The sequence below is a fragment of the Stigmatopora nigra genome, chromosome 9, assembly GCF_051989575.1.
Source record: "Stigmatopora nigra isolate UIUO_SnigA chromosome 9, RoL_Snig_1.1, whole genome shotgun sequence".
NCBI lineage: Eukaryota > Metazoa > Chordata > Actinopteri > Syngnathiformes > Syngnathidae > Stigmatopora > Stigmatopora nigra.
The window spans coordinates 7,431,320-7,457,396 of record NC_135516.1 but is presented as its reverse complement, the minus strand read 5'-3'; the positions used below and the strand labels follow the sequence as shown (position 1 = coordinate 7,457,396).

General features: G+C 41.8%; 2 protein-coding genes across 6 annotated transcripts in view; one reads left to right on the top strand and one right to left on the bottom strand.

Moving 5' to 3' along the window:
* The window catches only part of phlpp1 (PH domain and leucine rich repeat protein phosphatase 1), a 34,737-nt gene extending 14,242 nt beyond the window's left edge, over positions 1–20,495 (top strand). For all 5 annotated transcript variants that reach the window (XM_077725245.1, XM_077725244.1, XM_077725241.1 and 2 more), the window contains 16 exons: positions 6,373–6,569; positions 7,419–7,544; positions 8,698–8,846; positions 11,365–11,511; positions 13,543–13,770; positions 14,326–14,528; positions 14,675–14,735; positions 15,000–15,095; positions 15,339–15,494; positions 15,781–15,981; positions 16,087–16,249; positions 16,390–16,520; positions 16,662–16,775; positions 17,044–17,238; positions 17,684–17,912; positions 18,086–20,495. In XM_077725245.1, the coding sequence (XP_077581371.1) occupies positions 6,373–6,569; positions 7,419–7,544; positions 8,698–8,846; positions 11,365–11,511; positions 13,543–13,770; positions 14,326–14,528; positions 14,675–14,735; positions 15,000–15,095; positions 15,339–15,494; positions 15,781–15,981; positions 16,087–16,249; positions 16,390–16,520; positions 16,662–16,775; positions 17,044–17,238; positions 17,684–17,912; positions 18,086–19,360 (3,671 nt within the window). In that variant the 3' untranslated portion in view covers positions 19,361–20,495. The remainder of the gene's footprint in view (positions 1–6,372; positions 6,570–7,418; positions 7,545–8,697; positions 8,847–11,364; positions 11,512–13,542; positions 13,771–14,325; positions 14,529–14,674; positions 14,736–14,999; positions 15,096–15,338; positions 15,495–15,780; positions 15,982–16,086; positions 16,250–16,389; positions 16,521–16,661; positions 16,776–17,043; positions 17,239–17,683; positions 17,913–18,085) is intronic.
* Positions 20,496–20,543: 48 nt separating this feature from the next.
* mep1bb (meprin A subunit beta b) lies at positions 20,544–25,609 on the bottom strand. The gene is made up of 14 exons (XM_077725246.1): positions 25,516–25,609; positions 25,346–25,364; positions 25,220–25,270; positions 25,086–25,129; positions 24,930–25,008; positions 24,671–24,788; positions 24,302–24,480; positions 23,107–23,325; positions 22,858–23,007; positions 22,538–22,753; positions 21,909–22,364; positions 21,478–21,654; positions 21,243–21,396; positions 20,544–20,883 (listed from the first exon to the last, which is right to left on the bottom strand). The coding sequence occupies exons 1-14, from the start codon at positions 25,579–25,581 to the stop codon at positions 20,670–20,672; spliced, it is 2,142 nt and encodes a 713-aa protein (XP_077581372.1). The 5' UTR covers positions 25,582–25,609; the 3' UTR covers positions 20,544–20,669.
* Positions 25,610–26,077: the final 468 nt, after the last annotated feature.

The following is a 26,077-nucleotide window of genomic DNA, read 5'->3' as shown; positions in this document are numbered from 1 at the left end:
ACACTCAACCTCACAGTCATATTGGGATTTACACCCCTGCATAGGAATCTTGTATGTTGCGTTCTGTGTACATGCAAGGCAAAGCAGCACATACAGTGGGGCAAATATATATTTTCTCAACCACCAATTTTGCAAGTTATCCTACTTGAAAAGATTAAGGAGGCCTGTAATTGTCAACACGGGTAAACCTCAACCATGAGAGACAGAATATGAAGAAAAAAAAACAGAAAATCCTGTTGTTTAATTTTTTAAAAATTGCAAAATATGGTCATTGGTCAATACCCAAAGTTCATCTCAATACTTTATGTACCCTTTGTTGGCAATAACGGAGGCCAAACATTTTCTGTAACTCTTCACAAGCGTTTCACACACTGTTGCTGCTCTAATTTAGAGATATATTATTTAAAATTCAAACAATGTGATTTTCAGTTTTTTTCCCCCACATTCTGTCTCTCATGGTTGAGGTTTACCCATGTTGACAATTGCATCCCTCTCTAATCTTTTCAAGTTGGAGAACTTGCACAATTGGTGGTTGACTAAATACTTATTTGCCCCACTGTAATTGTCTAACAGGGTGACATCAGCTTGTCTTGAACAAAAGGGGGGTGAAAACAACTCCCCCACAGCTCTTATGAATGTGAGAGTTTCTTTCTTAGTGGCAGATCAGGAGGCTCGTGTTTTTTCAGTCTAAGGTTTTGTAACACTCACGCACGTTACATAACAGCAGCGGGAATGGAGTTTGGGGGAAGGGAGAAGAAGAGTCTGTGTGAGGTTGCTGGGGTTGGGGGAGTGCCGTGCATGCATCAATGTACGTCAGCTTCTACCGTCCTCCTCCACCTTTGAATGGGAATCACTGAGGGGAAAATAAAATCTTAATGTAACCAGCACCTGCGATGTGCGAGGTACATAACAGATATTTTACCGTGCTTGGGGCATCAGGTGCTATTTTTGGTTAATATTGATAAAATTTCATGTAAAAGTATGTTCATGGCGCAAAGTGAAAAGTGTAAAGGGCCACCCACATAAATGCCGCTTTCGCTTTTACGGTATAGCAAAAAAACAAATGTACGATTTATAGTAATAATAATAATCCAACGTCTCATCTGGGATTTTGTGCTGCAGTTTGAGAGCTCTTATTGCTTTCTGCTGCTTTGTAACAGGAATTAGCCCCAGGTTATCTTCATATGTGAGAAATATAGTGATCAGTGTAACTGCTACCGAGCCGATAAAAATAAGACAACATAATGGATATGCAAAACAGTATTAAAGGGAACCCTCCGTTTACTACCCAATTGCATTCTTGGAGTGATAACTGTATATCACTTTATACTAATGCAGTCCCAATGGTAGAATGGTAAACAATTTCATGAAAAACACTTTAGGCCAGATTCACATTTTTTTAAATCTTCTAAGGTTTGTAAGTTGTTACCTTGTCTTGATTAAGGAAGACACCTGTTTTTAAATACAACTCAATGATAATAATAAAGTATCCTTTTAAGGTTGCATACCTAGTCGAGAGCTATTTAGACAAGGGCTGACACACCACAACTGTTGAACTGTTCAAGCTTAAAGATTCTCCGTGACAGAAAACGGCAGTGCTTACTCTCATGTCAAAAAGCCTTTTCCGCTTGCCTACACTTGCCGCTATCTTATCGCTAATCATTTTATTGTCAAGATCATTTAAATGTACAAATTCTTTTCATGCCTTAATGCATATTGTAAATTATGACTGAATGCTTCCAGGAAATATAGCGCAATTGATTCTTGTATACTTAATGAATCGCAAACATAATGGAAGCCTGTTGAAACAAGAAGCTCCACGATCTAATCGATTGTTCGTGGTGACATTTTCATAGTGTGGGATTTACATTTGATTGTGATTTCTTTTCACAAACTGACACTGCGCCATGCACTTTTAAGTTGATTTAAAAGTATATTGCAGCTTTTATCAGGTCAAGGTTATGAGTCGAAACTGTGGGGTTTAATTCAGTTATTTGGAGGAAGCTGAATGTTTGAAAACTTTCAGTAGTACTGTTGGATTTAAAGATAATCCGTTTTGTATATGCTTTCATTAAACTGAACACTTTCCTTGTTTCTCTTGTATGTGCATAAGCACATCATCTAAATCACGATTGCACGAAAGGCCAATACGGCACATTTCTCACTTAAACATTTGCTTTGCCTACCATCCTGCAAACAGCTGTCTAAGGAGGTCCGGTACTTTGAAAATGGACCCCTAATTAAAGTGTATTTGTCGTGAAGCTTTGGTATTTAAGTGCTGTCTCTTCTCGCAAAGTAGTGTGAAAGGTGATGCTCGGCAAGAACTAGAAATCTCTGAGAAGTGACCAGTTAACCGCAATAGTCACAGCAAGCACTGCCAGACGGCACCCAGCGGACAGTAAACCAAAGCTGTCGCTTCGCATCATAGTCATCACATTCATGGAGAATGTTCATGGAGAGGTGAAAATTAATATGAAGGTGGGAAATATTAGAGGCCAATAACTATCTCACATCACTAACAAACACAAGTTTCTTTCCCATAACTATATGCCCAAAGTACCTCTGACCTCTGTGTGCCTAGATTGGTGGCACGGGGCATTGAAAACCTTTTTGAATGTGAAGAAGATAGGGTCATTACGTTTGCCAACACCTGCTTGTTATTTCTACTGTAGTGAAAGACTTGAGAGACCTGTTCTACAAACACTCAACAAAACCTGTTTTTCCTCTCTGCGTCCGGCAATGGCAAAAGCTTCATATTGCATTCTAATTGGCTCCTTTTCAGGTTCATGTTGTGTACAGAACTTGGGTTTTATCGACACACAGGGATATGCAGGTTTAATATCTAAAAGGTTAATCCTTGCAATTATTAGCAATGACAGGATTTAATTTTCAGTTCCTGGATTTTATTTCTCCTAACATATTACATCTTCCATCGTCACTTCACTCTTGAAATCAATTAATGTCTATATACTGGTAAATAGTTATGAATCCAATTCTGTTGGTATTTTAATACTGTGTAGTTTTTTCCCGTCCTAATTTGACTAACTAGCATTAGCTCCTTGATTAAGCTCCTAGTACTAAGAATTATAAAACGGAGCCTAAAGTTGTATTAAGATCGATCACATTTGTCGGCTCTTACACAAGAAGCAAAAATGTGTGTGCATATGGCTGACCCTGACTGATGTGGGTCATTGATGCCCTACAGAACAGCGTGCCCTGTCGTATAGCCGAGGTGTGCCGTATGTCATCTTATATTTAGCGGGACAAGGATGATTAACCGAGGATATGTCCTTATTAGCCCCTCTAGGCTTTGTCGGTTTAGAAAAAAAAATGAGCACGACGGTCCCTCAGCCTACTAGAAGCTAAAGGCTGTGATGCATACACTCCACTGGCCAACTCGTAATCTACAGGCAACACGGGCACCATAAATCAAATTGCAAGTTGACAGAAAGCAGAGTACCCGGAGAAAACCCATGCTGCTCTTGGGGAGAACATGGAACGGAGGGAAGTTGGAACCCATTGAGAATTGTAGGCCTTGATCTCAGAGTCGTGAGGTGGATATGCTAAGCATTTGTCACCGTATCAACTGCTGCAGGGCACTCTTTAACAAATATTTGGACAGTTCACTAAAGTACAGGGAAATTTAGATGAGTTTTCACACCAATAACCTGCGAACTATAAGTTAAAAATGCCAATCTTACTTAGTATATCTTTACTGCTTCAGTTGCAGATGCCATTGACCAATTGTGGGAGTATTGCAATCTTAACTGAGGGTGTGCGGAGGCAAAACATCCTGAAGTTGTGGAAAAGGAAGCTATCTCAAGGAACACACACTCTCATGTCATAGTAGGTCTAGGAATAGATTTGTCCAGTACATGCCCACCAAAGCGAGGTCTTTCTCTGAAGCCTACTGCTACATCCTGCGAAGAAAACATGGGATGCCCAAAATGACTAACATTATTCCGCCTTAAAATACTACTGGGGTGGGTGTTGCTTGTGGACAACAGATTTTTTTTATTGAAACGTCTGAGTGATGAGAACAGCCATGAATGACTTCCTCCCATGGTCATTCAGGAGACTACGTTGTTTCCGAGTTCACTACTATAAACAGGATGCTCTCAAGGGAGTCCCTCCCAGCTCCCTGCTTCCTCCAGCATTGTCCCATGGCGCAACCTTGAGTCCTACTTTATCCTTGCGAGATGATGAATCAACCGAGTAACAATTTAGGAAACTTTGCACTACCACGAGTAGCAGTATTTGACTTGCATGGTCTTTGATGAGATGCACACAATGATTATTGTCCGTACTTGTTGTTGCATATTGGCATCAGACCAAAAAAAAAGTATATTACGTTTGCATCACAGAAAGCACGTTGCAACAAAAGGGCTAAAAATAGTTCTAATGTCCTCTTGTGACATATTGAGGCTAACAGCTTTTGAATAATTTCTCTAATGCCTCACATATCCACATGCTCGTGACTTTTGCTTTTTTAGCAAAAATTTGAAGGCACTAATGGCTGCTTATTACTTAGATCTTGCATAGCTATTGATGAACTATAAGAAAATAGTTGTCTTTTACAGTACCTAGGTTTTAATGTATGGTAAAACACTTGTAAAATAAGGCCAATTCCATCAATTATTACACTTTGCTTCTGTAGTTAATATTGATGCTGGTGAGTGTAGATGCCTTTACACTCTGTTTTTAATTGAGCACAGTACATCTTGAACCAATGTATTTATTATATATTTGCTACAATGGTCTGAGGAAGGAACACTGTCCCACCCAGTTCATGTAGGGGCTCAACGTTTGGACGCTTGCTTATGTTGCCCTACAACATCAGACACATCTCAATTGAAAAGAGATGGCACTTTCCACTAGTTTCAGAAAAACAACGAAATAGCGGGAAAAACCACCAGTGTCAGCTGTCAGTATGCACTTATGGTAAGAGATTGTACAAGAGTTGGTAATTGAGATTACAGCGTTATTCTAAAAGAGACAAGATGTAGGACAACTTTTCTGTTCGGGCACAATAACATTTGCAGTCAGTATTTGGTCCAAGCACAAGTCCTGTAAACTAACCAATTGGTTTTCTTATAAACTAAGTATTAGCAGACAAAAGGTCAGAGCTCAGCAACAGTGCTGGTGGTTTCATTTTAATGGAAAATCGTCGCATTTATGTAATTTTAAATCAGTGCACCCCCCCAAAAAATAAAAAATAAATAAAATTTAGCTACTTTTTTCTACCCATCTTGGGTGGGAGGATCACTTAATTTTCAGGCATGTTCACATCCTCAAAGGAGGAACTGGTTATGATAACAGCAATTTTAATGAGCATGAAGAGAAAGCGTTTCTGGCTGTACTACCTACCTCACAGTCAGTAAGTCAATAATTGAAAAGCACAAGTGCCCGCACAAGTTTGCACATGACTATTAAAGGGAATCTACCGCCTCCCTATTTGTGGTAGCACTGAGGTGAAATGTGTGTAAGAGAGGTCAGGGCATGTGCAGGCCAACATATACATGACACCTGGGAGTTTTTCGCGGAGGTGGAGGTAGACAGAAAACAGGTGGATGTTTCAACACGGCGATAAGGTGGCGTTGGCCGACGGGGGCGCCTGATAAGCAATCCTGTATGTCGGGTTTGGCTGGCTGCTTAGTGAGATGAGTGACCCCAGCTCACTGACTGCAGGGCCATAATACAGCAGAAGTGCACCTGGCATTGAATTGGAGATTATACTCGTACTGAAGGCAAATCCTGACTATTCAGTTCCAATGCAAAAAGTAGGACATGTGAGGCTTATTGTTGCGCTGAATGAATTTAGCTCAGATGCTAACCCTGCTTTGTGGAGGTATTGTTGCAAGAAATCCACATTAAAACACTCATAATTCACTGTCATAAACCTCTTGTCTGACTCACCTTTCCTATTGGGACTTGGATAGGCTATTTGACATACTGCCATGGTATCTGTTAAGTATTTAATAACATTAAATTATTTAATATTCAAATTATTAGTAGTAATTCAATTAAGTCTGCGTTTTCTTGTGTTGTTGTGTTTTCCTTGTGAAGACTACTGACACAAGGAATACCTAGTTGAATGACAAGTACCTATCATTATACGTACTGATCTACACGGTCATAAGTTGAAAAACTTTGACCAGGGGTTTATATGCAGTATTCACTGAAAATAGTCACACCATTTGAATATTTAGGCCATTAGGATGTACTAGGGATGTCTAAAGTGATTTTTTTAAAATGTATGATCCGATTTTATACACGGTAAGTTATGCCAATACTGATCGGATGCTCCTGCCTTTGCTTCACAGGCCTGTACTAACCACATAATATCTCACCTGTTTTCCTTGTTTGATCCAGGGAAACCCCAAAACATCGAGAGCTCTGAGCGGGTACAGTTGTCCGGGACATACAATGTCCGCAAGGGGAAGCTGCAGCTGCCAGTCAACCGTTGGACCAGGCGGCAGGTCATCCTCTGTGGCACCTGCCTCATCGTCTCCTCTGTCAAGGAGAGCCAGACGGGGAAGATGCACATCCTGCCACTCATTGGAGGGAAAGTATGTCACATCATCATATCGTCTTGGCCTCTTTGCTCGGGCAAAGTGCCTCGTCATCCATTTCAGATATACAGTATGTGTCCGATTGCAAACAGTTGTCCTTGATGAGTTTGCCTTCAGTATTTATGTCTTGTTTGAACCTAAAATGATGGGCTTTGCTCTTTATAAATAATATTCTTATTTCACACATCTATAAAACATATATAGGATAATTGCTGGCTGAGTTCTGCCTGTGGCTTGAAAGGAGAAAATTGTCTAAATTATTCTCAATGACTTGTTTGAATCTACTCTGCTGAGGATAAAGGCTGCCCGTTTCTGCCCTCCACTGTGAAAATATCTGTCATTGTGTGACATAAGCTGTAAAGTTTAGCCTATTGATCATATTGATCACACATTTCTCAAAGTGGCCTAACATCTCAGTGCTATTCTTCAGATCAGCCCTTTACAAACAACATTTATCCGTGTATTAATGTATGGATCTGCTGGCTAGGCTGTCAGGGTTCTCTTCTGAAAAATAGTATAAACAGACATTGCGCAATCTCTTACTCCCCCTTCATGAATGCAGTTATGAGGGGAAGTATTAATGACTAATGTTAATATTGTTATGTATTCCAGTAGCAAACCTGTGCCATCATAAAACTTTTTATACACTGAGCAAGTTAAATAACTTTTCTTCCCAGTCCTGTGATATATCTATCAAGTTACACATAATTGTTTTCATATTTTGCATTCATTATGACAACGACTTTAAGATAAGATGTTTTCCTCTTTTGTTGACAGTGTTAATCAGAAATTTCAATACTTTATGCATGCTTCCTTTATATATATGTGTGCTTGTTGTGTCTGCAGGTGGAGGAAGTAAAGAAGCACAATCACTGTTTGGCCTTCAGCTCAGCTGGGCCCCAGAGTCAGACATACTATGTGAGCTTCGACAGCTTCACGGAGCACCTCCGCTGGCACAGACATGCTGCCAAGGTAAAAGTCAGTCTGAGAATAAGCGGTGGAATGTGTGCTTATGCATATATTTTATTTGAGGGCAACTGCATTCGAAACCACGAGCACATGAGTGCCAATAGAAAAATCTGACATCTACTCTTTGCATATTGCATTTGCAAGCACAGCTAAGTCACTGTACTTAACCGTGGTCTGCACATTAGTGTGGAACTCAGGTCAACCCCCCCTCCTCCTCTCTCTGTTCTCTTTCTCGCTTCCTTTCTCTCATTTGAACTCAAGTAGGACATAGCCAGAAAACCTCTTTTCTAAATATTAACAGGGGCGTACATGTCGTCAGCACCCGGGGGTGCACTAAGAATAGAAACCTACATTGAGGCAGCGCATGGCCTAGACGTGACCGCACGCACGCACACTTTTGTTTCCCTCACCTTAGGAAGAGGCGGATGCTGTCAAATCACTACGAATGATAGCTCGTCTTAGAGGATGTCAGCGGTAAACTCTCTCAGGCAGTTGGCCTGAGGAAAGCAGGCTAGTAGGTTTCAATTGTGGGTGGAAAATGAGAATTGGGTTGGCTAGAGTCAGGCCATGTTGAGAGGCGCTGCCCTGACCAAGACTCAAGGTTCCCAGATGATAAAGAAAATACAGTAGCCTTCTTTATTTGATGATTAACCTTAGAGAAAACTTCATTACAGTATAGAGATTTATTCATTCTTTTATCTTCAGTCTAACTTATCCGATCACTGATTCTAGAAGTTAAAGAGAACACATTTCATCTTATATACTTAACCATTTGGGTTGTGTTTTGGTATTGGTGCCATATGATCTAGCACCACCAAATACAACAAAGTAGCCATTTACCCCCAAGAATTACAAGCTTTTTTACTGTTACAAATTAAAACAGTATTTCTTGCTATCAATCTATAAAGTGCATGCACTTTTGTATTCAGCCATTTAGCCTGATAACATGATGATGTAACATGTTGCCTAGGTCACTGAACTAGCCCGTTGCGCTTTTTCTTTCTCTTTCGGTAGTTCTCATTCTCAGAAAATTGGCCACTGAATGCCATTTGACCCTTTAGCTATAATCTGCAAGCACGCACATCCACACATACCCTTGTGGGGATAATCTCATTAAACCCCTTGCTTCTTTGTGCTGTATGTCCATCCTTTCTAGATGGTTTCCCAGAGGATCAACTCAGTGGATCTTTCTTGCTGCAGCTTGGAACAGCTCCCCCCAAACCTTTTCTACAGCCACGACCTCACTCATCTTAACCTCAAACACAACTTCCTGCCAGCAGACCAGTGGTTGCAGCAGTTGCAGAGGTACAGCAAACCTAATATAAAATTAAGTTATACTACATCAAATGACTGACATCTCTGGGCCACTTAAGTGTCCACCTGTAGTTTGCTCTACAGGAATAAGAGGGGCACACACAGTGACAAAAGAGGCTAACCAGGGCTGCAATGTACCTGGCAAACCCAAACAAGCCCAGAAGCCTATATCCATCAGCAGGCAGGCTTTTAATATGATTGGCCTTTCTCACTCACTCTCTCTGTGGGCACCATCTGCCACTTGCTTATTGTGGGACCTAATTATTTTGCGCGACAGCCAAGATGTACATATACAGTACAGTACCGTATATGAGTGTTTGGGAATGTGTGTGCAATTACATATACGCAGAGGGTTTGCGTCTACTTTTATTCTAATTGAGATTATTTTCATTTTAAGTGCTTGCAGAAGGGAAGAAAAAAACGCCTCCAGGAAAAAATAGGGCTCCCCAGGCTAGATTGTCTTGTTGTTCAAATTCAATGACAGAATGTGCTTGCGGTTGTGTTCGTGTAATCTTACGTTCTTGCATTCTGCGTGTCTTCTTGAGATAAAATTGTCATTCCTTGACATTCTTCCAAAGCGGATAATTTAAAAGAGACATATTACATTTTTTTTACAACTCAAACAATTCCCTGTGTATAATATTTCTATGACATTTTTTTAATGCCTCAAGGATCAGTATTTAAATTTTATTCAATTTTCTCTTTCTGAAAGTTAGTTGTTTTAAGGCGTGCCTGTGCTTTATGCCCAATGGCAAGTGCAGTTTTTGTCACCTTGATGACCATTATCAGCAGAAAAGCTTGTGGCCTAACGTAAAAAAAAACAGTATATTGTCACCAAAATGTATGTAAATCTATATACTCATGTTAACTTTAATCTTGACATTGACACTTACATTTCTTCCATTTTTCTAGGGTGGTTTTAATGGGCAGAATTATATTTTTGAAGTGACAGAAAGCTGTTCACCCGCATTTGTTTTGGTTTATAGAGTTTTTTGAAAGGCTGCTTTTGGTTTGAATTTGAAACACAGGTTTTGTGTACACTACATCAAGCATGAAGTCACTGTGCTTGTGTTTTATATCCCAGAAGGAGGGCCAAACGTAGACCTGCTGTCTGCCTCCTGTCTCTGCCATCTTTGCTCTGTGGCCAAAGACTTAGTGGCGGATCAGATAGGCAATAATCACTCTGACCATTTCCTCTGGCATAAAACTGGCATCCCAGCATGCAACTCGCTGTCTGAGCCTGAGATCATTTCTCACTGGATATGCAGATTGTTAAGCATATGGCCTCTTTATTTACATCCTTGCAGCTGGGGTTGTTCTGAAAGTGCTACGTACATAGATTTGAGTAGCGTAATGTGACTGATTAGGATTTTTTTGCACTAGTTTCTAGATGCATTTCCCCCCTGAATTATTACTACATACAGTACAGCCTATGAAATATTTTTTTAACACAAAAAGATTATTTTATTTGTCTATTTATCTGTTCAGTGTTTCTTATGTGAAGCAATATGGATTTAAACTTAGTGGCTATTGTTCAGCCTTCAGTAGTTATTTCTGGGTAATTGGTAGATTGCTTGTGAGCTGTTTTCTTATTTTGTAAATGTAATAGCCATCATGAGATAAGAAGTTCTGACAAAAAATTCATGTACTTGTAGTGCAACATCAGTTTTACCCTTTTAGATGAATGATGTACTTATGCCACTTTTCCACCTCACCTCATCTGCTCCCCTTGGCGCTACTAATCACTTGACCAATTCCTTTAGAAAAAAACAGCTCTACCAGATTTTATTCAGTCTCTCCCTCACTTGCATTTTAATTGGAATTGCCACCACATTCTAAAATGTACCCCTCCGCCCCTCACCCGCTTTTGAGTTTTCTTAAAGTGCCCTGTAATCCTGTTCACAGCAAAACTGACTTCTCAGATTAAAAAAAATCACTGGTGGAGATAAAATCTCTAGAGAGGCTATAGACACAATGTAGTCAATGGAACCGGAAATACACTAGAAGTTGATGGCACGATTGGACTGACAAGCACAGGAGCAGGAAAGTGATAGGAGCATTACTCAGCAGATTGCAGAGGTTGATTGAATAGGTGAATGATACACACTCACATACAGAGCGCTTGCAGGAGTCACCCTCAGCAGGAATGACTCGCCAGCCCTTATCAATCACTTAGACCTGTTTTTTCTGTGTGTGTCACCTTCATGTGCTGTGTGTGTGTGTCTTTGTGTGTGTAAATAGTAAAATGAATAAATGCGATGTGGCAACGTTAAACATTTAGTCAGACATTGCTTCTTTGCAGGCATGTGAGTAAAAACAGACAAATGGGTAGGGTGTAGACAATCAGAAGGTCACCCCTTCTGCTGCGGGACACCACTCCAAATGTCACCAATCTTTGTTGTTTGAATAGACAACACAGATGTCAGGACTGCGGCTGTTTGCTAAACTGCAAGTCTTTATTAAGGACATGTTTAATCTTGACAGTTTCCTTTGTCTCTTTATTGTGTAGGTTCTCTCGTTTGCGAAGCCTCAACCTGTCTAACAACCACCTTGGCCAGTTTCCGCTAGCTATCTGTGATATCCCCACGTTGACCGAGGTCAACCTCAGCTGCAATTATCTGCCCTCTGTTCCCAGCGCTGTGGCGGCCATGACCAAGTAAGTAACAGTTGGAAGGTGTCATGTCAGGGACTTACATTTTCATGGGGGTATCAGATCACAATTCACTATTTAGACATTATAAATGTTCTGTACTGGATAGTCTAGCAAAGCAAGTATGAGAGAGGGGCTATCCAGCAAGTACAGTATGTATATGCGTCTTAGAAGGTAGGTATTGTTTGTGAGTGTGTGCATTTATCCATCTTTTCATCCATGACGCATTGCCGGTGAACCCAAATTATTACTGCAGTTGCTTGCTTGTGCTTGTATTTGTGGAACCTGTGAATACAAGCATAGGGTCAAATACTGCATTGAGTTGACAGTGTCTGGTACTCAATTACTTGGCCCTTGTCTCTTTTGACTTTTTGGAAAGTTTTATGTGGACAATGGCACACACTGACTGCAACATGCCCCAGCCCTGCCAATCAAATAGTTTTCTTGTTGACATGAGAACTTCCGAACATTGTTTGCTTTGAAGTTGCCAAACTTTCAACCTGGGTGTCAAAGTTTACATATCCAAATGTAGCTGTCACCTTGGAAGAAACACCTGGCAGGGCTACTTACTGCCAGTGCTGTACTAGCTTCAACTTGTTCGTCTCTTTTTGTGGCATTGAACATCCACCCATGCCCTCTGCCCTTTCTATGTTTGCTCTTTTTTGTACACATTAGATCCTCGGCTTATTTAGTTCTTTAAATGAAATGTTTGCTCACTGTTTATTTTAGTCAGTGTTTCATTGCGAGCCCTTTCACGCCAAAGTGTATTGCTTTGTTATGCTGGATAAGAGATTCATTGAGGTTTTGTCTGACAACTTGACCTCATTTTAATTGATAACCAGATTCTATGTCATTGTGTCTAATGAAATATTTCAACGTTTCACCATTAGTTAACCTTTTGAGTCAGAAAAGCAATGTCCTCGGATTGTTTTAGTATAATTGACTGCAATAGATGTCCATTCCTATTTGACCGGGGGGGCTGGCAGTGATGTACACTGTGCAGCTAATAAGTTAAGAAACACACCCTACTGTCAATGTGAGACATTAGCAGGCACTGATGAAACTACGTCAACAACTCCACTGAGAAATCCAAAATGGGCCCCAGATCAGAACTACCCTGAGTGAAACTCTAATCCTGTCCACAGAAAAACAGATTTTGTTGGATCATAAACTCACTGGCTTAGATAAAATCACTGGAGCTGTTTCCGACAGATAGGGAATGGATGCAGAGGAGGAAAGTGATATGAGCAGAAGTTTATGCAAATTTTTGCTTTCAACCTAACTCAGTGCAGCTCCATTCCCTTTGATTTTGAAATAATAGCAGACATCCTATATCCATGAAGGTGAAGAGTGTTTCTGCCTACTAGTGCCCTGGATCTTTGCCCAGTTTAATTGATTCATCATGTTATGAGAAGAATAAGTCATGTTTGGGCATGTACTATTCTTATTACACTTGTTATTATTAGATACACTGATACATAGGAGTAAACCGCGCAGAAATGCTCGCTCACAGATATTCTTGAAAATTTCCACAGATATTCTGGAAAATTTCCATAGTAAATGTCCGCACACTCACTCCAAAGATCTATCTTTTTCCATTGATAAAATAAAAAAAAATTCATATGCCTTTTTTTAAGGGAAAAAGCCATGCTTTAAAATCATTATGATTTGCTTTAAATTGTTGAGTATCTTTTAAAATTGTGATATTGGCAAATGAAACATTTGTTGAGATGCTCTGCAGCCAAACTATTGTTTTTACTCAGCTCTGAGAACCACTGCCATTGCCAAGCCGTAATTTAGCAGCTGCCTCGACAGATTTGATTTAACACGAATTGTAAGGCATGGAGGCTGTAAGAGTGAGATGAGAAGTTAATCTGCTGGAATGATCTAGTATGATTGCTCATTCCAGAAGTGGCCAGTAGGCTTTGCTGGGTGTTTAGCGCCACCCGCAGACAATTTTATGAAACTTCATTGCTCAACATTCACACATTTGGGTTTTCCTTTCTAACAATGTTGGTGTTCTCTCCTCTTTTGCAGTCTGCAAACGTTCTTGCTGGATGGCAACAGTCTAAGTGAACTGCCCGGCGAGCTGGGCTCCCTCCAGAGGTTGTCATACTTCGGCCTCTCCTTCAACCAGTTTGGCCAAGTGCCACAAGTGCTGGAACAGCTGGCCTCCATGGAGAAGCTCTGCATGGCCGGCAACAACCTGGAGACGCTAATCTTGCAGAACTTCCGGCTTCTCCGTGTCAAACACATCGATCTCAGGTAGCTTTATAGGATGGAACCAGGGCACGTAAGGTTGAACTTTAGTTGGGTCCATAATGATGCAAAGTAAAGAAGGAGTCTGTCCGGCAAACTGCAGAGTATCAAGAAATCATTTGCTCATTGCAACTCAGACAGTCCGCCATAGGTTAAGATACAATGACTTGCAGTATTTGCTGGTTAATGCCTCACTATTTCTAACTTGCTCAATCAGTGGGGGGAACATATTTCCAACATTCCCACGTGTCCAGGACAGCGTCATTAAGTTCATAGGGCATGTATAGCTTTTTCTTTTTTTCATTTTAGCATCATAATACTGACGGAAGATATGGTTTGCATGGGTGCTTCACAGTTGAGAGATTTTGAGTTCAAATCTGCTGTATTGGTGTATTTTTATGAGGTTGGCTTCCCATTTCATTTTTCTAACGTAAACCTTAAACAATGAAGCAGTTATTATTTCTTCTATTTGAAAGATGCAGCACAACACTTAACCAAGTCAAATTTTCAGTAACCAATTGATATTCTATAAACACAATAAACTGTTTTGTATTCAACTAGGTTGAATAAGATCTCCAACATGGTTCCGGATGAACCTGACCTGCTAAGACACGTCACACAGTTAGATGTCAGGGACAACCAACTGACACAGCTGGACGCCTCAGTGTTTCCACGCCTGGAGGTGCTTCATTGTGAGAGAAACCGAATTGCCAGCCTCAAGGTCAAGGGCTGCCTGCTCAAGGGTATCTACGCCTCCAACAATGGTGGGTTTGACGCTCCTCTATCCTAGAGCAGGCTGAAGTGAATATTTAAAAAACGCTCACCTCCCCTTGGTTTTCCCAGCTACCCTTTCCTAGACGGCGACATATGTCCTTGCTGAAGGTTAACACGTTTTTCTTTCTGCCCACAGAGCTGCAGAGTTTAGATGTCAGTCCCGTACCCTCCAATCTGAGTTACATGGACATCTCACGGTGAGAAAAATACCTAATGCTCACACACACGCAAGAACATAAATTGACCTCTAATGTGACCCCGAGGTCAGTACAAAGACAGTAATCTTTGGGTTAGATTTATGTATTAAAACACTCATTATCTCAGCTTTGAAAATACCACTTCTTGGCAAAGCGCTAAGTTAAACACACAAGGACGACATTAGATACTGCGCTTGAGTAAACTGTCCAGCATTTGTCATCATCATCATCATCCTGCCATATTCTTCCCCTGCTCCTCCGTAGGAACCGCATGGAAACCTTGCCAGAGTGGCTGTGTGAAGCGAAGAAACTGGAAGTGCTGGACGCCAGCCACAACCTCGTCACCGAGCTCCCAGCGCGGTGAGTATCCTTCCATGGCGTGTCGGCACCCTTTTAAATGGAGTGCGGCACTGACTTGTTCGGTCTGCCCTTTGCCAGCCGCTAATCAGCCTCCACGGAGGCTAATAAATCATCCCAGACTTCCAATTTCCCTTCTTTTTTAAACTAAATATGCAGGGCAGCACTCATCTTTTCATGCCCTATAAATATATAGTGCTTTCATTTAAAACACTGACATCTGGGTGCTCATCTCTCGTGCCGCAGGTTGTTATGCAGCAGCAGTTTGAGGAAGCTGAGTGTTGGACATAACCGTTTGCAGAAGCTGCCTGAAAGAGTGGAGCGTCCCCTGCTGGAAATTCTCGATGTGCACCACAATCAATTACTGGAGCTGCCCTGCAACCTGTTCCTCAAATGTGTTAGGTAGCTGCAAATTATGTCGATTATTGCATTTTCTTTGTGTTATTTAAATAGGGGAAATTGTCTCCCTCTTTGTTTTGCTCTCAGATCAAACCTGAGTGTATAAGAATTTATTATTTTTAAAAAAAAGTTCAACTTAAGGTTTTACTAAGGAGAAGTTACTTATCGGATTTGTAGAGCTGCATTTTTTTTTTATTCTTTTCATCTACTGACATTAATTCCCAGTTCAAATGGTTTATCACCATCAATGGCAGGCAACGACTTAGTAACCATTTCATTTTCTTACCAGCTTACGATGTGTGAACGCTTCAGCCAATAAGCTTGAACACTTGCCTCCCTCCACGCTGTCTGAGGAGAGCCACAGCATCCTGCAGGAATTTTATCTAACCAACAACCAGCTGACTGACAAATGTGTGCCCATGTTGACGGGTCACTCGCACCTTCGTGTTCTCCACATGGCTTACAACAACCTGCAGACCTTCCCAGCCAGGTAAAGTTTACACATTGTTAATGCTAAAAATTATATGTATTTAGCAGTACCCAGATTTAGCCCTTTTGACCACAACATTGTTTCTGCATTTTCTTACTCCGCTAGCAAAATGGCCAAACTCGAGGAACTAGAGGAGGTGGACCTTAGTGGCAACACGCTAAAAACTGTGCCCACCACCATCATGAACTGTCGGCGTATGCACACTCTCATCGCTCACTCCAATTCCATCGAGGTCTTTCCCGAGGTCATGCAGCTCATGGAAATGAAGGTAAGGCCTTTATGGAAACATTGAAGAAAACAGTAAAACTAGATCTAAGGTTCTACCATTTGCAGTGTAATAGTACTTAATCAACAGCCACATTAGGCCTACGTGTTCTGTGTGAGTATTTATGTGTCTTCTCATGTCAGTGTGTGGATCTGAGCTGCAACGAGCTGAGTGAAATCACGCTCCCAGAAAATCTGCCACCCAAGCTTCAGGAACTGGACTTGACTGGAAACCCACGTCTCAACCTGGACCACACTACCCTCGAGCAACTCAAGTAACTTGATTTTTTTTTTTTAATGTACTTTTTCACAGTTAAACTGTCTTCTACCTTGGTTTGGTTCCTTGCCAGGTTTTTTCTTAATTTTTCTATTACACAAAAGAAGTGATTTTAATGTACTTCTTGTTGCTCTTTCAGTAATATTCGCTGCTTTCGTATTGATCCACCCCCAACCTTCTCATCGAACGAGGCAACTGGTGGTCCTGCCGTGTGGAGTCATGGTTACACCGAGGCCTCGGGCTTAAAAAACAAGTGAGTTTAATAGCTCACCAATAGAGCTGGAAAATAACAAGTGAAGACTAGTTTATTGAAAATGATGATTGAAAATGTGCTAAAAAAAATCTCCTTTTGGATGGACAAAGGGAGACGATAGTTCAATTAAACATGCCACTGTTACCCAATTGACTGGCTGGGATGTTGTTACCATGGTTATCAGCTTGCCGAATAATCGATAAGCGTGTAAAGGATTTGTTCAAAAACATGACAGCCTCTGTTTTTTTTCCCTCTCCCTTTAAACCAGACTCTGCGTGGCGGCACTCTCAGTGAACAGATTCTGTGGGAGTCGCGAGGCTCTGTATGGGGTGTTTGATGGTGACAGAAATGTGGAGGTTCCCTACCTTTTACAGTGCACTATGAATGATGTGCTGGCAGAGGAGCTGCATAAGACCAAGAGTGACGAGGACTACATGACCAACACCTTTCTCGTTATGCAAAGGTGATTTTTATTTTTCCACAAAGGATAAGAATGTGTTGTCTTTCATCTGTTTTGTTGAGGAGTTTTCTGTATTTTAAGAAGCACAATTGTTAATATACCTGCTTCCTGACCTGGGTTTGGGGTCATACTGTTTTCTCCCAGAACTGCACAAAAAATGCTCGACTTTCCCTTTTTTTTGTAATCAGCTGTAGAAGAATGTATAATGGTTTGACTCAATTAACTATTCTGGAGAGAAAAGAGGGAGAAAACAAGTTTTTGTGACTATTTCTTTACAGTAATGTCTAACACTATATTTGCTTTAGTGACACTTCAAACATTTGAAGTGGACAAATAAAGATGGCTCAACAGTATGGCATTTTCACAGTAATTGCTTGTTAAAAAATTTAAGGTTCAATTTAGCTAAATATCCTGTAATAAGTATACTCTTTTCTTGTTGACATTGCAGGAAGCTGGGAACCGCCGGTCAGAAGCTAGGGGGCTCGGCAGCCCTGTGTCACATCCGCCACGATCCTACCGACCCAAGTGGCTGCTTTGTTCTGACGGCTGCCAACGTGGGCAAGTGTCAGGCCATCCTGTGCAGAAATGGCAAGCCCCTCGCCCTGTCTCTGCTCCACAATGTCGGCCTCGAGGAGGAATACCGCCGCATTAGGCAGCACCGAGCTATAGTCACAGAGGTAAAAATTAACATGGAAAATGCATGCATTGCAGTTTTAACTCATTAACACTGGCTGGGTGCGTGCATTCGGAATCTCGACATTTAGTGGGGGCCTCAGCTTGTGCTTTTTGGTTTGGGGACCTCTCTTATGAAGGTTTAAAAGGTTAATTGTTTTTTTGTTTCGTTTTGCAGGACAACAAGGTCAACGGTGTGACTGATTCCACCCGCATCATGGGCTACTCCTTTTTATATCCTTCCGTCATTCCATCACCTTACGTGCAAACGGTCACGCTCACCCCACAGGACGAGTTCTTCATTCTGGGCAGCCGCGGTTTGTGGGACACAGTGTCCCCCGACGAGGCGGTGGAGGCTGTGCGCAACGTGCCCGACGGCCTGGCCGCCGCCAAGAAGCTGTGCACACTGGCCCAGGGCTACGGCTGCACTGACAGCCTCAGTGCAGTGGTGGTCCAACTCAGTGTGACGGAGGACTGTTGCTCCTGTTGCTGCTCGGAGCCCCCCCGGCCACCCCCCAGCCCCGGGCTGGGCCCCTACCCGCCCACCTCCTCCAAGGAGCGCCCCTCGGACGGCTCCCTGCCCGTGCCGCCGTTGTCCTGCAGCGAGATGAGCAGCGAGATCAGCACCAGCGAGATGAGCAGCGAGGTGGGCTCCACAGCTTCTTCCGACGAGCCCCCGCAGAGTTCTCTGGTCCTGCTGCAGGAACAGGGGCATCACTCTCACCCGCACCCACATCAGCAGGCCCCCCCAGTGACTCTCCAGCACCAGCAAGCACACACCGCCGGGCAGCCCTGCCAGTTGCCCTTCGGTGGTCCCGAGCTGCCTCAGATCCGCGGCTGCCGCACCCTCCACCCAGCCTGCCTGGCGAGCTCCTTCCAGCGTCAGCTGTCGAGCGCCACTTTCTCCAGCGCCCTTTCGGACAACGGGCTGGACAGCGAAGACGAGGAGCCCATCGTCGGCGTTTTCTCCAACGGCAGCCGCGTGGAAGTGGAAGCAGACGTTCACTGCCTCAAAATGGAGTCCTCCTCATGCCAGGAGCATGGCCTCCTTACTCTCCCTCCACCGCCTCCTCCGCCCCCGCCTTGCACCCCCGAGCCTCCGGACGAGGGCGTGGACGTGAGCCTCGCTGTAGTAGAGAACGGTACGGAGAAGGACGAGGCCTGGCAAAGCGCCGGCGATGCAGCGAAGGCGGCATCTGGAAAGAGGAGGGTCAACGGTTCAGTAGCACGCCAGGAAAAGAGTCACAACCTCATTGAGGTGGCCGCCGATGCCCCCTCCAAGAAATCTGGCGGGTATTTCAACGCCCCGGCGCAGCCTGACCCGGACGACCAGTTCATCATTCCCCCCGAGCTGGAGGAGGAGGTGAAGGAGATCATGAAGCAGCATCAGCAGAAGCAGCTGAAACCACCTGGGACTGAGCAGCCCCCGGACTACTTTGACACCCCGCTCTAGGATGCCTATTTCATCCTCATCTCAGCATGCACTCGAACACCCTGCCAGCATCACCATGACTACACGCAGCCCCCCCACCGATGACTCCGTACTTTTTTCCAATCTGCCTTTCTGTTCTTGTGCATTTTTTTCCCTTTCTCAGTAGATCACCACTAGAAAAAGACGCAGATGATCCCTTTAAGGAACTGGACCATCGTGAACATCCGCTCGTGTTTGCACAGGCAACGAAACATTATTTTCCTCCTTTTTAGAAAAAAAAACAGGTAGCAAACAGTACTAGTTTCTTTTTTTTGATCATGGGTTAATATTCATTCCACACTTTGCTTGTATTTGTTTGTACTCACCACATTGTTTCACTAAGAAGCCGAAAGAACCTTTTTTTTAGAGTGACACATCTCATCTTTCATCCTCATTTTTGTGGAATGGTACACCGGTAATACCACGCTTAACCGCTTAACCGTTATAGATGGGGCACTTAAGATACTGTATTTCTTCAGTAAATCCTGGCTCTCAGTCTGTACAATGGCATAGAGCTTTTCTTTCTTTTTTTGTAGAAACTATAAATACTAACTCCTAGGAGTTGCATACTCTATATGGTGACTCAGTCACTTTTACTAATCTTCTCTGAGAGAAATGGTGATTTGTGTTTTCCTTTTTCCAATGATTGTAAATAAGAGAAATGTTGTATACAGATACTTTTAAAGGATCAATGTCGATGATGGTTTTAGTGGAGGATGTGAGGACGTTTGCTGTTATGGAGGTGGACCATGCTCTCCCCCTTTTTCCAGTTTTTTTAAAATGCCTTTAGACACACTTGAAGACAACACCAACAACACGTGCAATTACAGTTCAAGACATGTCAGGCAAAAACACCACTCGCCCCCCTTTCGCTTGATTTTGATGTTATGTAGTCAACACTGTATCTAATAAACACTTATAGACTTTTTTTTTTATTACACACAGAGATTGACATTCTATTTTCATAATGGCCTCCTCCAACAGTCATTTGTTACCACCGGCATGATCGTGTCGACTTCAGTAATACAAATATATATATATATATATCCACACGAATAAGAGACAACACAGATGTTCTCGTCTTTGGTATAATAAATTTTAAATTTGTGAATATAAACTCAAATGTCTGCATGTTTCTTGATTGGAATGGTACAAAGTTGAAAATATCTCACACCCATAGATGTATTTTCATTGAATGGCCAGCAAGGGGCAAGATGATACAGCAGTAGGATCATTTGATGTGGATGATATACAGTGATTCATTTGACTTTGTTGTTCTTTCTCTTATAGTTCAGTTCGTGTTCGTGTTCTCTAGGACCAGTTCACTCCCAATACTACGCTTCTTGTACTTCTTCTTAAGGCAAACAGCAGTGATGATGGTCACCACCAGCATGACACCCAGCACAGAGAGAGAGGAGGCCAGGGCGATGGTGCTGTTTTCTGACGTTGAACCTTTGTGCTGGCAGCTATCGCCGTAGAACCACCAATCATCACCAACGGCGCACCTAAAATGAGTGGGAAGGTTAGAGACCAATCACATCATTCCTTGATAAGACTTCACCTGCTCCATTAACGTGCCCTATCTGTTTTAGTCATTCTATTTGATGATTGCAAACCCACAGACTTGTTGTTTGATACATTTCTTCTTGTAAACCTGTTTTGGAATAGTAGATCCAGGAGAATATGCTGTGTTGCAGTTGGGCTATAATGATTCAGAGACTAGAAAATTTGAAGCGCCTCCACAGGTAATTACAACCATGTTAAAATGCAATGTTTGACCATATGCCACCATTCACCATTTGTTTTGATTACAGCACATGCCAATCACAGTCACATTTATCACTATATTACTTGAAAATCTCACCTGCAAACAGGCTTTTCATCTTCCACTATGCACACGCCGTCATTCTGACAGTCCACACCTAAGCAGACTTTTGAGGGTGACTCTGTGCTGGAGGTACTCATTGGCGTAGGGGTGACAGTGGGTTGTGGTTGGCTTTCTGTCAGATGAGACACATCTAAAGTAGGAAAAGGACCTTCAGTTAGATTGAAGGGAATACAAAAGCTCCACATTTTAGATTTCATTTTCTTCTTTTTACCTTCCATACTGAGGAGAAAGATGGCGTCTCCTCCCTTGATGAAGTCCCTGCTTCTGGCTCTCAGGTGCGTGATGAACACTTTAGGACCATAGCCCGTCCCCCGGAAGTATTTGGAGCCGTCCATGTCGGTCACCTCGTAACCCACCTTTCGAGGGTCGTCCCACAAGAATTGCTCACCTGACAAACAGGGTAAAAATTAAAAAATGAGTCGTTCACTAGAAGATTAGTTTTCATGGTACTCAGACGTTTTGTCGCTGGTCTTTTGGTCGCCGTTAGGGTTATGGTTGTCAAATGTACGTAGATATTAAACTCTAACCCTAACGGTGACCAATGGGGACCAAAAGAGCGGCGACCAAAAGACCTGCGACCAAAAGACCTTCGACCAAAAGACCAGCGACCAAACATCCGGTCACAAGTTTTCATGTGCAAACCTGACATCATCAGGGGATCCGTAGTTATACTACGTTGATTGGACATGCGCTTCTGGATGTGAGAATTCTGGTCCATCAGCGTCATAGTCATTTGCTTCCATGAGCAAGGCCATGTCTGCCCGCTGTCTCCCTCACGGGCCACCAGGTGGAAGTAAGCCGCCATTTGCCCTGGATTTTCATTGGGGTAGAGTGACATCTGGAAGGTGTAGCCCTCTTTGGAGGTGAAGGGTGGGCTGACTATGAAGCTGGTTGAGATTGCGTTCTCCATGACGGAAATGAAGTCCTTTACACGCCATGCAAACTCGGGACATGCCATCTCTGAGATATTGATATCATCCAGAGACAGTCCACCTGAAGATACACCCGCACCTTTTTTGGTGCCCATGAAAACTACACGGAACTTCTTTGTTGCATCCAGACTGACATGGTGCAGCTGCCACAGGTCCTGTGGAGGTCCTGTTTAATTATAAAAGCTAGTTATTGAATGGATAACTGATCATACTTTGTATATACAACACAGAAAAACGGGACAGACAAGACAAATGGGGGGTAGCTAATTTCAGGAGAATGTGGGTTTTCTGTGAGTCCTTCGTTTGGTTAAAGTACTGAAGATAGTGAGTTGTACTGACCGTTAATTCTGGTGATCAAGCGTAGCTTCCCATCGACGTCAGTTTTGTCATATTCCCTCACGTAAATCTCTAGTGAATCCTCAGGGTGGCCGCTGTTGTAGAAGAAGAACTGCAAACATTGGTATCCCCGTTTGGGGTACAGGATTCGGCTCTCCAGGAGGGCCGTGTCACCGGCGTTGGCCGTAAGTGTGTTGAAATGCATGAAATAGCCAGAATCTAAGAGCAGATGTTAATAAGATTTCGGACATGGTGTTGAAGTCATTCCAATTAGGCAATTGTTCACAACATTCTGTCTGAATTAGTTGCATCTTTTCACTAACCAGTGCATTTTCCCATGTTGGAGTAGTCTGTGTTGGGTCCCCCTGCTGCTTTGGCTAACCTTTCCCAGTTCTGATCCCCAGGCCCTTGAATCATCCCGCAGATGTCCTCCCGTTCAAAATCACACGAGTCCAAGAAGGTCGACGCTTGGGCTGGAAGAAAAAAAAAAAAAGTCCCGTACGATCAGTTATAAAGTCAACTTGCGAGGTTTGTGTCAATCGGCTCAAGAACGACGTCAATATTCTTCTCACTGCAGTTGTAGAGTCGGGAGAGTTTGAGAATATCGCTGTCGCTGAACTCCATTCTCTGGCCAATGACATCGGCAAAAGCGGGGATTCTGGTGACGATGGTAGGCTCCGAACCGTTGCTGAAGGCTCCCTTGCTGTAATGCATCATGGAGCCATAATCGTAGGGGACGCCCAGTGAGCTGGAAGTGGTGTCGTTGTGGATCTTGAAGTTGTGCTCTCGCCCTTGACATAAAACAAAGTCTCTCACCTTTCACGAGATGCATATAAAAAAATCTGCGCAGTCCTTTTCAAATGCCCATGTTTTTGTGGGATGAAGAAAAATCTCAGCAAAGTAGAGTAAACCTGACGCTTGAACAAGGTCGCGCATACTTGGTAGAATCATTATTGACACACGTGTCACGCATACCTTTTATAGCACAATTAAACAAAGTTCTCAGAATTGGAATTGCAGCTCTTGGTTAGTGGAAACTTGGCATATTACATTGAATGTTTGTATTGTCATTATATAAGTATAATGATATTTAAAGCTTTCATCAAATAGTGCACAAATAAGGCAATGGCAGTTTAAGATTGCCATCTTGAACTTTCTTATCGCAACATCTCTTATCTCATAGGCTCTAAAGCAATGAGATATATTGAATAACAAAGTACAATATTCGTGTTTCCCTGCTTGTATAACTTTATGACGTCCGGTCACTGTTATCCATTTGAATTGAGCGGAATGAATCAATTAATGAATGAATGAATGATCACGTTTTATGTCTAGTCTAGTCCATTTTAACTGGGCTGGGCATTAACATTGAGAGACATCCAATCGATTTCCAATGTCATTTTACAAAGGATTTGATGTTTATCAATGTCAGTGGCTTTTTTCCCAATAAAATTAAGATTTTCCAAAGATTGCAATAGAATTCAGTACCGCTGAATTACAAAAACTAAAGGATTGCTTATGCACATTATCATTGCTCAAGTTTATGCTGATTATTTTTAAATGATTTTTTTCATCAAATGTTGTATATACTGAAGAATTATTAAATATATATAATAAAAAACCTCTCCGTAAAAATGTTAACTAACAACTATCATTGAAATATATTAAAAGCTTAATTGAATATAAATTCAGCTAGATGTTATTGTCTTAATTTCCAAACGCAGGTAGTCAAAATAAAAATAAATCTTTCATGAGGCTATGTCTTACCCTCAATAATGTAATCCCACATGATTTTCACATAGTCGTCCCGGTCTGCTCTGGACTGCTCATGCCAGAAACCCAAAGCGTGCAAGAACTCGTGTTCGATAGTGGCGATGTTGTCACAGTTTTTTCCGATGGACAGAATCTGTTTGCCCTCGCGCTGGTTGCCCACCGAGGAGAAGCAGCTTGCAGTAGATGGTACATAGAGGGAATGCATTTTCATTACAATGTTTCCATAATTCTTCCCTACCCATTGTCACTACATCAGTATTAGCAAGTTGAAGCATTTATGCATTGTTCCAATCGGAATGGTAATGAACAAAGTACTTTTTGACTTGTACAGGTTACATGCATTAAAAAAAACTGACATCTTACCCGCTGCCTTTAAAAATGGAGATGTAGTTAGCTTCACCGCTCCATGGCTTAAAGTCAATACAGGTCTTGAGGCGGTATTGCTCAAAGGCCTTGAGGATCACACCTTTTGCGTTGATTTCTGCACCAATAATAGTATGCAATGTTTTTCGAATTGAGTAAAAGTACACAAAAGTGATGAGAAAAAAAATGTAGAGTGACCTGAAAGCTGCATTAAAATCCAAATGCTAAAACTACAAGTATATCAATAATAAACATTCACCAAGGTCATCTTCCATGAAGTATGGAATGGTAGTGGGCCACCTGTATTCTTCGCCTAATATGGAATTTCTGCTTTGTTTCTGTGGAATAAAAACAAATAGATTAAAAGAGAAAGAGGAAATAGTTGAAATTGTAATATTCAATGAGGAAAACTAACCTTGCCTAGCACAATATCACCCTCGAACAGATTTAACCCAGATGCTGCGGGTTCAAAACACAACAATGAAACGCTTCACAAGTAGAAAAAATATATTTTTTTCAGAAGTTTGGGAATCCAAAAACATACTTTACCTTCATTGATTTCAAAAATGTCCAGATCCCGTCCGCCATCGACATGAAAGACTGCAATAAAAATGCCTCGTTATACTCAGAAAAACAAACTGCCTCTGCAGCGTTACACATCCATTAATTAATTACCTTGTGATATTTCTGTCGGCTGTAGAAAAAGACAAAACATGTATTTATTATATTTAAAACATTTAGCAATAAATACACAATAAAAAGAAACAGATTTTTTTTTAAAAAAATGAAATAACTATAACCAGTTATAGATGAATTCAACCCAATTTCTCTGAATGGTTCCTCACCCTGCAAAGTGTGATGCCAAAAAGGAGGCACCCAATGTGAAGGGCCAAAAATGATCGTTCCGCCATGTCCAACTAAAAGTATTCAAAGTGTAAGTGAGCACTTATTGAGAAAAAGGTGGGACTTAAATGACATGCATGTGATGCATGGGTCAATAATTGACGGCATAACGAAAGGGCAAAGTTATACTTCTTGGCCTAGGCTTATACTATAAACTAATAAATCTTTACACAATGTCAATCCCTTTTTTTTTACCATTGTAAAATTTTAAATATTTATAGATTGTTAAACCCTTGACCCCTATTGTAAGAAAATTGAAGGACATACTAGCTAATGTTTTTATTTTAAACCATAGATCCTTATCACTAATTTGCATCATATATTAAATTCTATGTATTTTTAACTGCTGTGTTTTAAGTATTCATAAAGATAAACTACAGAAAAATAATTGTTGTTCATATTTTAAACTTTAATCTCCAAATAAACGATTCCAGACAGTTCAAATTATATATTTTGTAAGTAGGCCAAAGTCAGCCGTCATGTTCATAACACAGAATTCTTGTT

Bases quoted from the DNA above. Each gene is read 5' to 3' on its own strand.
- mep1bb (XM_077725246.1), bottom strand. From the start codon at position 25,581: ATGGCGGAACGATCATTTTTGGCCCTTCACATTGGGTGCCTCCTTTTT. The intron at 23,326-24,301 runs GTAAGACATAGC...TTTTATGTCAAG, and splicing joins GTGGGATTACATTATTGAGG to GGCGAGAGCACAACTTCAAG. The intron at 23,008-23,106 runs GTGAGAAGAATA...TTTTTCTTCCAG, and splicing joins CTCCCGACTCTACAACTGCA to CCCAAGCGTCGACCTTCTTG.